This window comes from Hyperoodon ampullatus, assembly GCF_949752795.1.
Source record: "Hyperoodon ampullatus genome assembly, chromosome: 18".
Classification (NCBI taxonomy): domain Eukaryota; kingdom Metazoa; phylum Chordata; class Mammalia; order Artiodactyla; family Ziphiidae; genus Hyperoodon; species Hyperoodon ampullatus.
This window is the reverse complement of record NC_136931.1, coordinates 2,422,595-2,440,517: the sequence shown is the minus strand read 5'-3', so window position 1 is coordinate 2,440,517 and position 17,923 is coordinate 2,422,595. Positions and strand designations below refer to the sequence as shown.

The 17,923-nt window shown below is 44.2% G+C and overlaps 1 protein-coding gene across 2 annotated transcripts; it reads left to right on the top strand.

The window, feature by feature from the left end:
• The first annotated feature begins 5,022 nt into the window (after window positions 1-5,022).
• Window positions 5,023-17,659, top strand: MAP1LC3B (microtubule associated protein 1 light chain 3 beta). 2 transcript variants are annotated; one of them, XM_079723955.1, is made up of 4 exons: window positions 5,023-5,176; window positions 13,423-13,478; window positions 16,038-16,144; window positions 17,296-17,659. In XM_079723955.1, the coding sequence occupies exons 1-4, from the start codon at window positions 5,137-5,139 to the stop codon at window positions 17,465-17,467; spliced, it is 375 nt and encodes a 124-aa protein (XP_079580081.1). In that variant the 5' UTR covers window positions 5,023-5,136; the 3' UTR covers window positions 17,468-17,659. The 2 variants fall into 2 exon arrangements, with proteins under 2 accessions (XP_079580081.1, XP_079580080.1); XM_079723954.1 differs by having other exon boundaries at window positions 17,293-17,659.
• Window positions 17,660-17,923: the final 264 nt, after the last annotated feature.

Below are 17,923 nucleotides of genomic sequence, written 5' to 3'. Positions count from 1 at the left end.
GACCCATGGATTGTAAATCATGAGCTTTGCTGTTATATATTTCAATCAGTTTGTTTTTTAAATCTATCTACTCCCTACTAGGTCCTATTAATAAAATACAGTATTCAACAATTAATAAAATACAGTATTCTCCTATTAATAAAATACAGTATTCTCAGGTCCTATTAATAAAATACAGTATTAATAAAATACAGTTTAGAGTACATTAAAATGTACAAAAATTTCCATCTTTAGAAGAATGGTTAACGTATGTTCATAATTTGAATAATGCATAATTCAGTGAAAAGATACCTCTAAATCTATATACTCTTGACAGCAGGAACAACAGAGGGCTGTGTACAATAACCCACAAAGGTGTGAAAGGATGGAATTTGTGCTGACCATCAGAACAGAAAGAAAAGAATGGCCATGAGAGCTTGGGTAATCCATGTCGGTGGAGAGGAACCAGAGGGGAAGAGTTCGGCTGTAGCAGAGAACCATTACACATTGAACTCTGAAAGCTTTGTGTCCTCGAACCTTTTACAATTCCTTATATAGAACGGTATCCCTTACAAAGATGCTAAGGAGCATACATTCATAAATGAGGAAAACCTAGATAGAAGAGGCCCTTTTTTATGGAAATTTTTTAAATTTTTATACAATTTTAAGGCTTACTTTTTATTTCCAGTTATTACAAAATTTTGGCTCTATTCCCCGTGTTGTACAATACATCCTTGAGCCTGTCTGACACCCAAACATTTGTGCCTCCCTCTCCCCCACTCCTATATTGCCCCCCCCAGTGGTAACCACTAGTTTGTTCTCTGTATCTGTGAGTCTGCTTCTCTTTTGTTATGTTCAACTAGTTTGTTGTATTTTTAATTTAATTATTTTTTTTCAAGAAAGCAAAGTGAGGATTTACTAAGCGAAAGTACCATCTCAGTGGGAGAGTGGGCAGACTCAGGTGAGTAGCTGCCTCGTTTGTTGTATTTTTTACTTATACCACGTGTAAGTGATATCATACAGTATTTGTCTTTGTCTGGCTTATTTCACTTAGCATAATGCCCTCCGATCCATCCATGTTGCTGCAAATGGCAAAATTTTGCTCTTTTTTATGGCTGAGTAGTATTCCACTTTGTGTGTGTGTGTGTGTGTGTGTGTGTGTGTGTGTGTGTATCTCACATCTTTATCCATTCATCTCTTGATGGACATTTAGGTTGCTTCCATATCTTGGCAGTTGCAAATAATGCTGCTATGAACATTGGGGTACATATATCTTTTCGAATTAGTGGGGTTTTTTCAGACATATATTCAGGAGTAGAACTGCTGGGTCATATGGTAGTTCTATTTTTAATTTTTTGAGAAACCTCCATACTGTCCTCCACAGCGGCTGCACCAAGAGATCATTTGTTTTAACAGTATGTCGGGAATATAAGAATGAACTCTTTGTTAGTGAGAAGTGATAACAACTAAGGAAATTAGTAGAGTACAGGACGAGGCATTTCTCAATTGGTTGCCTCAAAAGTAGTTCTTTCAGGTTGCCCCTGAAAGTAGTAGTTCTTGAACTTAAGAAAACCCTGTTAACTTTCCCCATGCTGGTTCTCAGAATCCAGATGTGAAAAAATGGCGTCTTGCCTGCTGCTCAGAAGAAACAGTCAAGGTGAATGGAAAGAAGGGAAAATATTCAAAGGCTAAACAAGAGGTTTGAGGTGCGAAATAAGAGTCTCAATGATTACATCCTTTAGTCCCATACATGGGCAAAAATAGCAATCCTTCAGAATTTGTTTGGAATTAAACAAGCAAACAACTACAACAGAGAAAAAACCCTGTGGAATGCCTGCCAGCTCCATTAGTTGTTACACGCTCACTTAAAAGACAATGTTAGGTTTTAGGAGTGATTTGAGATCACTTTCCTGCATGCACCAGTGTGCTGGTTTCTGAAGTTGTACACCAGAGCCAGAGCGTCCTGGGAGAGGAAGCACTCCGACATGGTGCCTTTCTCGTTTCGGACAATCCCTCCTGGACCTGGTGAAGACACTCCTAAAGACTGCAAGCTATGGAGCATCAACTGCAAAACCCCCCTGGCTGAGTCCTTTCTGAGAACAGCGGGAACACTGCTCTTGAGCAATACTTGTTTGTTTACTTTAGCTAAAGAGCAGAGATGACACAAGCTTGATTGGACCACTGGCCAATAGTGGCCCAGACAACAAGGAGGGTGGAATATCTTTCCCAATCAGAAAGAAGAGAGGCAGGACAGGCCGGGAAGGCCTGAAGAGCTCAACTAACCCTCGGTGTAACTTGCCCTCCATAGTGAGTGTGGCAAAATAACCCTAACGTGTTCTGCACTGCCAGTTAATGTTTCATGCTTTGTGTGTTTTTTTTTTTCATGCCTCGTTTAACAGATTCCTAGAAATAGCGAGACAGCATGATTTACAGCACGTTACTTCACTAATGCTGGGACATCATATTCAATTTCTAGCTGTTACCTTATAGAAAGAAATAGGGCAAGAGTTACTTAAAACTGACACTGCTTGGCTTTCTAGAATGATTATTAAATAGCTTAAAAGTACCATGAGATTTCTGGAGAAAACACTGAATAAATTCACATGGCAGATGCGGTCTTTTCTACTTTATGTGGATTATTTCAAAGAAGAGTAATATTTGTTAATCGTTTAAAAATAAATTGTACTATTCTTATATTAACTAGCTTAAAATAGATCATGATACTAATTTACCACTCTGAATATCATTTACTATGTCGAACATATATTAAACTGCAATCTGGGGGGATTTCCCTGGTGGTCCAGTGGTTAAGACTCTGCAGTTCCACTGCAGGGGGCACGGGTTCCATCCCTGGTTGGGGAACTAAGATCCCTCATGCCACATGGCACAGCCAAAAATAAACAAAAACAAAACTGCAATCTGGGGGCACATGAAATTTTTCACATACACTCAAGCACACTTGTTTTCAAATTTTACATGAAGTTATGGTACTTCTTAATTGATATTTATTTGCATATGACTAAATTAGTAAACTAAATATAACTTATATTTTTTCAATATGTTGTTCTTACATGCTCATGAGACACCTTTAACACCAACTGCTTTGGATGATTTTCTGAGACACCTATAGGGAAGTGTGGTTTTGGATTCAAGTAGGAAGTGAAGATAAGAGCATAGCAATCACTGTAAATGTGGACTTCAGTTCTTGAAAATCACAAAGAGTAATCCTGTCCCATCTCTATCACAGCCCTTGAGGTAATCCCTGGGGCAGTGAACCCAAGGCCTGAGGTTATTTGGTAAAGCTTTATGGATGCCTAAGGGACTAGGAAAATATGAAACTCTCCTTCCCCTCCCCCCAGCTCCAGATGCCTGATATTGATTTTTTTTTTCACTCCTCTTGCATTTGGAACAGTTGTCCAGCAAGGGAACAAAAAGTCCATTTCTTATAAACTAGCAATTAAGCCAAAAAAGCACTCACCAGTCAATACTCAATATCATAAATACCCAGAAAAGAAAGCAATACACAGTCCACACTCTCATTTAAGACTTCGAAACTGATCATTTTGTGTGTGGCAGAAGGTAGGTACACTTACTGGATTCCCCCCCCCCCCAATTTTCACAGAATAAATAAAAAACAACCAAGATAGTACACTTGGAGCTTAAAACCTTCCTTTGGAACAGTGGAAAGCAGACAATGTTTAAGTCATCTTTATTAACTGTACACTATTAGAGATTTTTCAAGGTAAAGAACTGTGACAGAAAGGAGAAAAAAAAAAAAACCTGGGAAAGTGACATATGCACAAATTCACTTTTCTTTTGTAAACAGTGGCACAGTACAGACTAACTAACTAACATCACTGTTCTGGAAGATAATTATAGAAGATACTTGGCTACTCTGTAAAGAAAGAAATTCCAGGTGCATTGGAACCCCTTTGAGAAATATATATATATTTTTTAGTAGGTTTTGTATGTTTGTTTAATAACTGTATATTAGCACAATCCAATTACTTCATGAAACAGACATTTTAAGAAAGGCTTTTACAAACTCAAAAAGGGGAAAATACTTTCAAAGTATGAAATATTAAAGAGCAAAAACTGCCAAAGAATCACGTGTTCATTCAGATACATATTTATCAGATGTTTGAGTTGGGCAATAACTGATTTGATAACTAAACGTTGCGTAGTATCTATATTCTACCAGGCTCCTTTCATTTGCTCCTCAGAAAGCACTTGGAGTTCTAAAATAGTATTGCCCTCTTACACACGAGTCGGAGACTGAGAAAAATGGTTACGTATTCAAGGTAGCTCAGCTAGTTAGTATTTGAAAGACTGAGGGGTCTGAACACGGGTAAGACTCCGTATCTGAGACTCCGTATCTGAGACCAGCAGAGATGAATGAAAGGCAGTGAACCCTGCCAGGTGTGGGCAGGCCCGCGCCCTGTCAGCGCAGGTGATGCCCAGGGCTCATTCGACCACCTGAGTTACCTGAGGCCGGATGCCGAGCCCAGGGCACGGACTTTCTCCAGGGCCGGACTCTACCGACCATAACCTGAAATAACACAGTTGCGGTTCTTTTCCTAATTGGGACAATGCGTGCCGGAAGTTACCAGTGGACAGTTTCCTTAAAAAAGAAGAGAAAACTGAGACGTACTTGACGTGGAAGCCAAGGAAAACAAAGACACAAAAAGCCGCCGGCGGAAAAGCACCAGCAGCTCCAAAGGAGGCAGGGGCACAACACCCCTTTATTTTCAGGTGCAAACATCACCAGGCATCAGAACAGGCACCCGGAACAGGAGCGAGGCCGAGCCGCGGCAGCTCGGCCGCGGGGGCAGCACCGTGCGTGTCTGCGCGGCGCGTTTCCGCGGGTCACAGGCTGGTCCAGCGCTCGCGCTCCCCACGCGGGTCGCCGGCCCCCCCACGCCAGCCCCGACCCCTCCCCGGGCGCTGCGCTCGTCCTGCTTCCGCCACGCCCGCCATGGCGGCGGCGGCGGCCCGCTCCTGGCCCCGCCTCCCGGGACGCCGCGCCGGTCACCTGACGCGGCTGCGGGCTGAGAAGACACAAGAGCCGTCGCTGTCGCCACAGTCGGAGCCGTCTCAGCCACCGCCTGGAGCCGCCGGGACTCTCCACCTCGCCGCCCCCGCCCAGCCTGCCGCGCCATGCCGTCGGAGAAGACCTTCAAACAGCGCCGAACCTTCGGTGGGTGCCGCGGGGCCGGCCGCTGACGGAGGGCCGGGGCCCTGAGGGGCCGAGGCGGCGGGGCCGGCCCTGGCGGAGGGGCTCCGGCGAGGGCGGACGGGCCGAGGTGCCATGGGCTGAGGGGCTGAGCCGGGCTGAGGCGGGGGCTGCGGGAGGGCCGGGCCCGGGCGGCCGAAGGGCCGAGGCGGGGGCATGACGGGCCGAGGGCTGCCGGGCCCAGGGGGCTGCGGGCCCGAGGGGCCGGAGTGCGGGGGCCGGGGCCGAGGGCGCACTGGCGCGGAGCTGCTGAATCACCTTTTGGCCCCGGGAGGCCGGGCAGGCTGTGGGTTCGGGGCCCGTCAGCCCTCCAGCCCTGGGGTGTTAGGTCCCCCGACGAGACGAGCGGGAGCCGCGCAGGGGGTGCCCTCCTTGTAGGGGAGGCTGGCCCGGGCACCGGCCTGGGACAGGTTCTCCGAAGTGGTAGCACCGGGGGTGCAAGGCAGTCGTCTTCTGGTGCGTCGTCCGGGTTACACCTGGTCCATTTACGCGTCAGGACCTCCGCGGAGAGGAGTGACTCCGAGGCCGCGCCTCCTCACGCCTGCCCCTTCCCCTGCAGCCCCGCGTGGCCGGGACGTCTTGGTCCTATTTGTGGCACAAGAGCTAGGGTGGGTGGCTCTTCTAACTGGCTTGCGACAGCATTCTTTGACAGCAGCGGCGAATCCGTTCTTTCCCAGTTCAGGCTAGAATCCCCACTTAGTTTGCTGGCATTTGGTTGAAACTGGAGGTGACACCATCACAATATTTACTCCTCCACAAAACCGATGGGAAGGAAGTGATTGGTGCCCCCTTTAAGCAAGACAGTTCCGCAGTAACAACGTGGCCTCCTTGCACATCGCTGTGTAGGGCTTGTTTATCTCAGCCCTGGAAGGCCAGGTGGAGTGGGGCGGGACCAGCGTTCCTTCCTGCCTTAATCTTTAGGAGCTTGAGCAGTATCGCTTTCGTCTACTTTTGTCTAGTTTCCTGGAGTCTAGAAAGAGCCGAGCATTCACTTGAGCTAGGATATGGTTTTGTAGATCTCGTTATTGATCATTGGTTCTTGTGCCTTGGAAGCTCCAGTAGATGAAATTCACGTTGACCTGTGGAGCATATCATTTTAGCCTCTTGAAGCGGTTGGTTAGCAAAACTTAGACGTGTCTTTTTTTTTAAAAGAAATTTTCTCTTTAGTGACTTTCATGAACTCAAGTTGATACTCATGAATATTGCTTACTTTTTATGCAGCCATGAGAACAGCATTTAGAGCAGATTTGCCATTGTATCTGGCTTCTGTCCTTACAGACTCTGGCATTGAAAGCTAACTGGGGACATTTGTAGGGAAAGATGCCCATTTTCTCATGACCAATACTATAGTTACTTTCTTTTTGCTTAGAGTATTTTTAGGTTATCTAGAAAAATCGCTCAATAAGAGTAGATGGTAAGAGTAGGAAAGGTGAGGAATAACTAGAATAAAAGTGAGAATAAATGAGAATAAAATAGCGAATTAGAAGGAATTCCCCTGGTGCCTGTGGCCTTGAGGGTAAACCAGCAGGTATGCCTCATTTTTTTCTCCATTAGTGTATTTGTGGGCTTTCCTCTTTGTTCACCTTTACTCCCACTTCTTTTTTTCTCCCTGGTCTCCTGACTCTGATTCTTTTTTTTCTACTTTTATTGAGAAATGACATTCATCACTGTATAAATTTAAGGTATTCAGCATGATGGCTTGGTTTACATATATTGTGAAATGATTACCATAATAGGTTCAGCTAACATGCATCTTCTCACAGATAAAATAAAAAAGGAAAATTTTCTCCTTGTGAAGAGAACTCATAGGATTACCCCCCTCCCCCCCTTTTTCTAAAAGGGCTCTTTAATAGTCATTTTGCAGGGCTTCCCTGGTGGCGCAGTGGTTAAGAATCCGCCTGCCAATGCAGGGGACACGGGTTCAAGCCCTGGTCCAGGAAGATCCCACATGTCGCGGAGCAGCTAAGCCCATGTGCCACAACTACTGAGCCTGCGCTCTAGAGCCCGTGACGCACAACTGCTGAGGCCCGCGTGCCTAGAGCCTGTGTTCCACAACAAGAAGCCACCACAGTGAGAAGCCCGCGCACCTCAACGAAGAGTAGCCTCTGCTCACTGCAACTAGAAAAGCCCACGCACGGCAATGAAGACCCAACGCAGCCAAATAAATAAATAAAAATAATTTTTAAATAAGTAGTCATTTTGCAGAAAAATATCACATCATTTAATGGCTACTGCCTTTCCTTGCTACTGATTATGGTAATCAGCACGGACAGTTTTCGGAGATTTGTAACACAGTAAATGAGGGAAATAAGTTGCTTGGAGATACCTTTTTTAAAATTTTTTTTATTTTTGCGGTATGCAGGCCTCTCACTGCTGTGGCCTCTCCCGTCGCGGAGCACAGGCTCCGGATGCGCAGGGTCAGTGGCCATGGCTTACGGACCCAACCGCTCCGCGGCATGTGGGATCTTCCCGGACCGGGGCACGAACCCGCATCCCCTGCATCGGCAGGCAGACTCTCAACCACTGTGCCACCAGGGAAGCCCTGGAGATACCTTTTTTATGGAAACTAAGACCAGCCCCAGTTAGCTTGAGCAGTACTCTTCGCAAGTGAGTGAGTTTAGGTTAATTAAAAATTGAGTATAGCTCTGCTGCGATATATTCTACCAGGGTTGAAAGGGTTGAGATGAATCTTAGGGCTCGCCCAAAACAACCGCTTACTTTTGTGGCCAAAGAAACTGGGTGGGGCCCTGAGAGGTGGAAATCATGGTCCACCTAGTGGCAGAGTCTGGACTTGTACCCTTCCGATAGGAATTCTTCTGTCCTCCAGTAGGTAGCCATCATTTCCAGTACATGAAGTGGACCAACACTGAGTCAAGAGGCAATAGTGTTTCCTTTTAAATGTTTTGAAAATTTTTATGAACTTCAGAAGTTGTATTTGAGCAAATATTTTTGGATTCAGTCTTCTCAAATGTCATAATCTCACTCCCATTTTCTTCTAGGGTTGCCCTAGTTTGTTTAATAACAGATCTGTCTCCTAGACATCATTCTGCTGAGATTCAATGTTAAACCTAGATCTTAAGCTTCACCATCAATAGCAAAAGGTCTGCAAGTTCATGTGATGGTCTAGAATAAATAGCTCCAGCTATGTAACAGGGAGACTGGAGAAGTAGCTTTATGCCAACAGCTAGGTAACACTCCCTGCTCTTAAGCTGTGTCACTCACTGATGGGTGGGATTTTATGTTTTCTATTTATAGGCGTATTGGGGAAAATATTTATGCTTCCACTTAAGTGAACTAAATCCTGGAAAATATATGTAAGCCTTACTTTAAATGCCCTAGGGAATCTATCTCAAAGCATCTTTGCAAATAAGACACCTTAGACTCCTAGTCTCTATTTTTGTAAGGCTTATAAGCGTTCTTAGAGACAGGAAGAGGAATCTGGGGAAGTATATCATCCATATACAAGCCTGAGCCCTGGGGGAATACAGACATGACTAGAGCTGGATCCCCTGACTGCCAGGGGCAGTCTGTTGAGAAAGGCAAATGATAAACAGATCATCACAGGATTAAGAAATAATTGAGTAAAAGAAGTGCTCTCATGTGCCTTTGATCCAGTGGCGTTGGTAATGCTTTTGTTAAATATACTGTTGGCTTCTGAAAACAGCCTTCTGTTCAGAGTTAGGCGGCAGCATATACCGTATTTATTTAATCACTCTGGGCTCATCACTGGATTTTCATTACAACTGGCCAGGATGCTAAAGACATTCCTGCAGGACTTTGGAACTACTCTTTTCACCTTAGGGAAGTCACTTTTCTTCCTCTGTTGTCCCACCTTTAATGAAAATAATCATTTTTGCCTTCCGTTTTGGACCATATTTTGGGGATAAATCAAGATAAAGAAAACTTTTGACACTGTAGTTTGACTTTGAAGCCCCACATTTAGAGCCCATTTTGTTTTTTCCTGGTCCACTTAAGAAAATAAACCTGTTTTCCTTGCATAAAAAATTCTCTCCCCCTTAATGCCTGAATGATTCCTTGAACCTTTTAAATTTTTTTGGATGAGCTTTTAAATGTGAAACATTTCAGGGTATATTAAACTTACTATTTATTGGCTACAGTGAATTAATTAAATTGTGATTTCCCCTTGCTCGTGAAATCTACTCTGACAAGATGGAGGTATTTGTTGTGAAGATGGCTGATAGCTAAGTGTAGATGGTAGAGCGTCTTTTCTGGGGTAGGACAGACACAGGGACAGGTCTTAGAGCTGAGAGAAATGCTGAAGTATCCATGACACCCCTAGAAATAGAGCGGGGTTCTAAGGATGATAGAAAGGAAAACTCTTCCTTTGTGTCCCCTCTGCTCTGCAGTACTCCATAAACACTGCAGCTCACTTCTGACACCAGACAAGCAATTCAGCTAGTTGTCATACAGTTTAACTCAATTCTAACACTACCTGGTGATAGCCTCAGATCCAGCAGGTGAAGGGCTCCGTCCCACCTGACAACCCCCCCGCCCCCCACCAAAGGCTAATTGCAAGTACAGGTCGTTGCTCTGACTAGCTATAAATCAGTTTCCCAAGACCACCTTGTGTTTGATTAAATTACTAGAGTGGCTCCCAGAGCTCAGGAAAAGCCTTTAATTACTAGATTATCAGATTATTGCAAAGGATATTAAAGCATAGCGGTGAACAGCTGAATGAAGAGATACATGGGGTAAGGTCCTGAAGAGTGCTGAGCACAGGAGCTTCTGTCTCCATGGAGTTTGGTGATTGCACTCTCCTGCCACCTGGAAGCTCTCCAGACCCTTTGTAAATAAGTTCGTTTGTATTATTTTTTAGATTCCACATGTGATACCATATATGATATTTCTCTTTCTCTGACTTACTTAGTATGATAATCTCTAGGTCCATCCATGTTGTTGCAAGTGGCATTATTTCATTTTTTATTTAATAACAGCTGGCATTTATTAAGCATTTACTATGTGCCAGATATTTGCAAGGGACGTACCAACATTCTCACTGAATCTTTTCTCTTTTCTATTATGGTTTATTACAGAATATTGAATATAGTTCCCTGTGCTATAAAATAGGACCTTGTTGTTTATCCATTCTGTATATAGTAGTTTGCATCTGTTAGTCCCAAACTCCCAGTCCAGCACTCCCCACCCTGCTCTGCCTTGGCAACCAGAAGTCTGTTCTCTACGTCTGTTACTCTATTTCTGTTTCATAGATAAATTCATTTGTGTCATATTTTAGACTCCATGTATAATTTATATCATATGGTATTTGTCTTTCTCTTTCTGACTTATTTCGCTTTGTATGATTATCTCTAGGTCCATCCACGTAGCTGCAAATGGCATTATTTCATTCTTTTTGGCTGAGTAGTATTCCATTGTATGTATGTAACACATCTTCTTTATCCATTCCTCTGTCGATGGACATTTAGGTTGCTTCCATGCCTTGGTTATTGTGAATAGTGCTGCTGCGAATATAGGGGTACACGTATCTTTTCGAGTTAGAGTTTTCTTCGGATATATGCCCAGGAGTGGAATTGCTGGATCATATGGTAGCTCTACTTTTAGCCCAGGAGTGGAATTGCTGGATCATATGGTAGCTCTACTTTTAGCTTTTTGAGGAATCTCCATACTGTTCTCCATAGCAGCTGTATCAGCTAACATTCCCACCAACAGTGTAGGAGGGTTCCCTTTTCTCCACACCCTCTCCAGCATTTGTTATTTGTAGACTTTTTTTTTTTTTTTTTGAGGTACACGGGCCTCTCACTGCTGTGGCCTCTCCCGTTGTGGAGCACAGGCTCCGGACGTGCAGGCGCAGCGGCCATGGCTCACGGGCCCAGCCGCTCCGCGGCATGTGGGATCTTCCCAGACCGGGGCACGAACCCGTGTCCCCTGCATCAGCAGGCGGACTCTCAACCACTGCACCACCAGGGAAGCCCTATTTGTAGACTTTTTGATGATGGCCATTCTGACGGGTGTGAGATGATACCTCACTGTAGTTTTGATTTGCATTTCCCTAATAATTAGTGATGTTGAGCATCTTTTTATGTGCCTATTGGATGTCTTCGTGGATGTCTTCTTTGGAGAAATGTCTATTTAGGCCTTCTGCCCATTTTTTGATAGGGTTCTTCGTTTTGTTGGGTTCTATGACCTGTTTGTATATTTTGGAAATTAAGCCCTTGTCGGTCGCATCATTTGCAAGTATTTTCTCCCATTCTGTAGGTTGTCTTTTCGGGGTTTTTTTTTAATGTTTTCTTTGCTGTGCAAAAGCTTGTAAGTTTGATTACGTCCCGTTTGTTTATTTTTGCTTCTATTTTTATTGCCTTGGGAGACTGACCTATGAAAACATTGCAGTGATTTATGTCAAAGAATGTTTTACCGGGCTTCCCTGGTGGCGCAGTGGTTGAGAGTCCGCCTGCCGATGCAGGGGACACGGGTTCGTGCCCCGGTCTGGGAAGATCCCACATGCCGCGGAGCGGCTGGGCCCGTGAGCCATGGCCACTGAGCCTGTGCTCCGGAGCCTGTGCTCCGCAAGGGGAGAGGCCACAACAGTGAGAGGCCCGCCTACCGCAAAAAAAAAAAAAAAAAAAGAATGTTTTTACCTCTGCTCTCTTCTTTTTTTTTTTTTTTTTTTTTTTTTTGCGGTACACGGGCCTCTCACTGTTGTGGCCTCTCCCGCCGCAGAGCACAGGCTCCAGACACGCAGGCTCAGTGGCCATGGCTCACGGGCCCAACCGCTCCGCGGCATGTGGGATCTTCCCAGACCGGGGCACGAACCCATGTCCCCTGCATCGGCAGGCGGATTCTCAACCACTGCGCCACCAGGGAAGCCCTGCTCTCTTCTAGCTAGGAGTTTTATGGTTGTCCTCTCTTACATTTAGGTCTTTAAGCCATTTTGAGTTTATTTTTGTGCATGGTGTGAGGGTGTGTTCTAACTTCATTGATTTACATGCAGCTGTCCCACTTTCCCAGAACCACTTGCTGAAGAGACTGTCGTTTTTCCATTGTATATTCTTGCCTCCTTTGTTGAAGATTAATGGACCATAGGTGTGTGGGTTTATTTCTGGGCTCTCTGCTCTGTTCCGTTGATCCATATGTCTGTTTTTGTGCCAGTACCACTCTTTTGGTTACTGTAGCTTTGTAGTATTGTCTGAAGTCTAGGAGGGTTATGCCTCCTGCTTTGCTCTTTTTCCCCAGGATTGCTTTGGCAATTCTGGATCTTTTATGGTTCCATATAAATTTTAGGATTATTTGTTCTAGTTCTGTGAAAAAATGTCATGGGTAACTTGATAGGGATCACATTAAATCTGTAGATCGCTTTGTGTAGTATGGCCACTTTAACAGTATTTTTCCAGGGACTTCCCTGGCGGTCCAGTGGTTAAGACTCTGCCCTTCCAATACAGGGGGTGTGCATTCAATCCCTGGTCGGGGAACTAAGATCCCACATGCTGTGCAGCCATAAAAAACCCCCAAAAAACCCAATATTCTTCCAATCGAAGGGCATGGGATATCTTTCTGTTTCTTTGAATTATCTTTAATTTCTTTTATTAATGTTTTATAGTTCTCAGCGTATAAGTCTTTCACTTCCTTGGTCAGCTTTATTCCTAAGGTGTGGGGGGTTTTTTTTGTTGTTGTTGTTGTTGTTTTTCTGGCTGCGTTGGGTCTTTGTTGCTGCGCACAGGCTTTCTCTAGTTGTGGCGAGCGGGGGCTACTCTTCATTGCAGCACATGGGCTTATTGCGGTGGCTTCTCTTGTTGCAGAGCACGGGCTCTAGGTACGTGGGCTCGGTAGTTGCGGTGCACGGGCTTAGTTGCACTGCGGCATGTGGGATCTTTCCGGACCAGGGCTCGAACCTGTGTCTCCTGCATTGGCAGGCAGATTCTTAACCACTGAGCCACCAGGAAAGTCCCTGGTGTGATTTTAAAAGGTAGTTTTTTAACATTCCCTTTCTGATATCTCATTGTTAATGTTAAGAAATGCAACCAATTTCTGTATGTTAATCTTGTGTACCAACCTTTGCCAGGTATGAAGTGTTAGTGTTTGGTCTCTCTCAGTTCTAGGGAAGATGTCTTTACTGCTTTGCTCTGCCACAGCTAAGGATAGGTGGATTCAGATGTGGAAGTCACCAGTAAAAATGCAGGAAAGAAGCTGCATGTTTGGCCCTTAATAATGCCTGTGTTTCTTCCTTTCCTTTGCAGAACAAAGAGTAGAAGATGTCCGACTTATCCGAGAGCAGCATCCCACCAAAATCCCGGTAGGTGGTCTGGGCTTCAGTCGTTACTAATGTGCGCAGAAGAGAGCACGGCTTCAGTACAGCGCTGCTGTGTGCGACCGACTGACGGGCTTCTTTTTTTAATTTATATTTATTTATTTTTTATTTGTTTGTTTGATTATTTATTTATTTTTGGCTGCGTTGGGTCTTCGTTGCTGCACGCAGGCTTTCTCTAGTTGCGGCGAGGGGGGTGCTGCTCTTCATTGAGGTGTGCGGGCTTCTCATGCAGTGGCTTCTCTTGTTGTGGAGCACAGGCTCTAGGCACACAGGCTCAGTAGTTGTGGCGCACAAGCTTAGTTGCTCTGTGGCATGTGGGATCTTCCTGGACCGATCTTCCTGGACCGGGGATCGAACCCGTGTCCCCTGCATTGGCAGGCAGATTCTTAACCACTGCACCACCAGGGAAGTCCCTACCTGATGGGTTTCTATAGGAATCCTCAGCTATGCAACTGGTGTGTCAGGTTCATGACCTAGAAGGGAGATACGTTAATCTACAGTTTAATCTAATCACATTCTGTTTCCTCCTAAGTCTGAGTTTACTGTGTTAGTGTTACACACTTCACAGATCAAGGGTGTTTTCCTTGCGGGGGAAGGGATCGAGGGGCTGGACCTGTTGGTATTTTATCCGTGAAAGTTGGTATCCACCCTCTTTTGAAGCACGCAGAGACGACTGCTGTGGGAAAATCAGTAGCCCTCCAGATTTAAATGTGACTGCGCATTCCAGGCTGCCTGACTTTGATGCCCCAGAGAAAGAAGTCTCTCCTTATATTTTATTTCTTTGCAGGAGATGGAGGAAGGATGCTGCTCCTGTCCTATGTAGGGACCTCATCCAACAGTGTCCTGTGCCCTGGATCCTTTGGTGGTGGACCTTAAATAGGTTTCTGCTGAGGCACTAGGTCTAGAGAGAAATGGTCAAGGAGCTTTTGGCTTCAGACAGTGGCTGAGTTCAGGCCCTAGGTTCAAGGTTACTAAGTGATCTTGGGCTAATTACCAAAATTCTGAGAGGAGCTGCCATATCCTCATCTATACAATGGGAAGAGAATCCACCCATGTGGTTGGAAAATTTTGCATAATTCTGGGGACATGATTGTTACTTCTTACAGACCACTTCCAAAGAAACTCCACTGCTAAATTCTGCAGAAGCTTTCATGGTTGGCTTTCTGATTGATCATCTCATACCAAAGTGGGGGAAAAGAAGATGGGAAGATGTGTGGGGCTGGGGTTGTGAGGTGCACAGAAGGGAGAATAGGATGGGTCTGCTCAGCAGTGTCATGACTGTAGGGTTCTGTAGTTAGAAGATATGTTTCTTGGACTGGTTGTAAATTTCAGCCTGTCTTCACACTCAGGGCCAACATACGGCCTGGGGATGAGGCTTCTGGGTAATTTCCTTAATTTCAAGGTTTTTCTTCACTTTGGAGTACCTGCTGTGTCTCTTTGCTAGCAGGTACTCATCAGTCACTGGAAACAAATAGCCAGCCCAACAGTCTGCCAGTATTTGTTCCATAGCCTCCTTCTGAAATGTGAATATCTGCATATATCTACAGTCATCTTTTCTGCTAATAGTTTTAAGTTTTTTACAGAAGTCACATTCATACTTGTAGATACCATGTTCTGAACACACCTCATAGATAAAGCTATTGATCTTACCAAGGAAGGTGATGACAGCCTGACTTGGCCTTACACAGAACCTCATGTAGGCCCCATGCAGTGCAACAATGTACATATAAGCATTTTTCTCTCTTCTGAAGATTTTCCATTCCTATCTTCCAACTTCTCATTGTCATGACAGGGTAAAGCATTGCTGTATGTCGAGAAGGATGTCTGTGGTGCTCAGTAAATAGGTAGTATTGAGGCTCAAGGGCAGTCACCAGTTTGCTGTCAGAGCCTACATAAATAAAGTGGCTTAGAACTAGAAAAGATTTTTTCCTTTATGGAAAGGAGGATGTATGGCAAGGAGCTAATGGATTTATTTCAAGTCATAATGTGGAACTATTTTTGTTCCCTGCATAGTTCATCAAGGCTATTTTATCAAAATGGCAGGATCTTCGAGACTTATGCAAAAAAAAATATATATCTCCAGACCACCTACTCATGGTCTCTCCTTCTCAAATATTTACTTAGGATTTGACTCTATTACCAGAGTTAAGATCTTACTTACACTTTTAATAAAAGTTTTATTAAAAGACTCTTGTCATGTCACAGGAAACGGTGATAGTAGAATTGGCATAGATTCAGATCTTTACACTTAAAGCTGGTACCCAGCGTCTCTGCTGTTATAAGGCTTGGGGTCTTTTTCTGACTAGGTAGTATATTTTCATGGTTCCAAATAACAGAATTTATAGCAGTTTCTTTCCCCACCTCAGGGCTACCTTGCCCCTCCCTGATGGCAGCCATGTTGTCCTGTGCACCATATTTCAGAAGGAACCAAAGTGCTGTTTTAAACCCCATTTTGGCATGTGCCAGCTACAACATAGGAATTATTTTATTGGTTTTTCATTGTTAACGGCTATTTTTAAATCACTTTTCTGGCTTCTTTTCTAGGTAATAATAGAACGATACAAAGGTGAGAAGCAGCTTCCAGTCCTGGATAAAACAAAGTTCCTGGTGCCTGATCATGTCAACATGAGTGAGCTCATCAAGATAATTAGGTATTTAATCCTCTTTTTACTTTATTGCTTTGGGTAACTTTTCATTCTTTATCAGGCTTACAGATAAATCTTCAGTCTAGCTCTGATAAAAATCTATGCAACTTAATAAAACTGTAAGACATTTCATTTCTGAGTTTTTCTATTTCTTACCTGCTGGGTCTCAAGTCCCTTCTGATCCTTTCATCATAACATCTATGTAGATGTCTCTTAATCGAAAAGTTTTATATAGGAAAATAAGAGAATGTAGACGTGGTCCAATGGTAATAAGTTGCATCAGCTTAGATCTTAGTTTGTAAATTATATTTTGAACTATTTTTATCACATTAGACACTGGTGGCTACTCAGATAGCATACTAGTTTTAAAACTGGCCTCAGGACTTCTCTGGTGACGCAACGGTTAAGAATCCGCCTGCGGGCCTCCCTGGTGGCGCAGTGGTTGAGAGTCCGCCTGCCGATGCAGGGGATACGGGTTCGTGCCCCGGTCTGGGAGGATCCCATATGCCGCGGAGCGGCTGGGCCCGTGAGCCATGGCTGCTGAGCCTGCGCATCCGGAGCCTGTGCTCCGCAACGGGAGAGGCCACAACAGTGAGAGGCCCGCATACCACAAAAAAAAAAAAAAAAAAAAAAAAGAATCCGCCTGCCATTGAAGGGGACACGGGTTCAAGCCCTGGTCCGGGAAGATCCCACATGCCGCAGAGCAACTAAGCCCGTGAGCCACAACTACTGAGCCCGCGCTCTGGAGCCCACGAGCCACAACTACTGAAGCCCGCGTGCCTAGAGCCTGTGCTCCACAACAAGAGAAGCCACCGCAACGAGAAGCCCCACGCACCACAACAAAGACCCAATGCAGCCAAAAACAAATAATTAATTAGCAAAATAAATAAATAAAACTGGCCTCAGGAAAGTAGTAAGAATGATCTAGCAAGGATTATCATTAATACTTACCATGCATATAGTCGTAGAAAACATCCTGTGTTTTATGAGAAGAAATATTCAGGTCATCATCAGTAAGGCATATATTTCATTTTGCCAGAAGCAGCGTTTACAAAATCTTTATACTTTTATATTGATCCAGGGTGGGTGATATTTTTTACACATTCTCCCTAGGTATTGATATATCAATATTTCTTCACGTTTTCTTTCAACAGAAGGCGCTTACAGCTCAACGCTAATCAAGCCTTCTTCCTGTTAGTGAATGGACATAGCATGGTGAGTGTGTCCACGCCAATTTGTGAAGTGTATGAAAGCGAGAAGGATGAAGATGGATTCCTGTATATGGTATACGCCTCTCAGGAGACTTTTGGAATGAAACTGTCTGTGTAAGACTAAAAAAATATGTGTCTGTTCTAGAATTTAAACCCTTACCAAGGAATAAAAAAGGGATGTTACCAGCTGAGATTGATCAGTTCACCTAATCACAGATCATCAAAACAGTAGTAGTGTTCCTGCCTAGGAGTTTTTAGGAAGTTGTTTTTTTGTACTTCAGGCAGAAAAACTGAGCTCCAAATGAGCACATTCAGCTTTGGGAAACTTCATTATTTAACCTAGGCTGTCTTGTTTTCAAATTTAGAAGTTTAAAAATAAAATACTTTGCATTCTAAGTTGCCAAGAAAATAGACCTTCAAGTTATTTTAATGTTTTTCCCCCAAAAGGAACTTGCAATTTGAGCATTCAGAGAGACATTCAGTCTTCTCTCTAGTTTCACAGAACCTGCCAGCTTTTTATAGAAGGGTTTCTGCTCAACTAGAGAAATCTCCTTAAGAGGATCTTTAAGCCTAA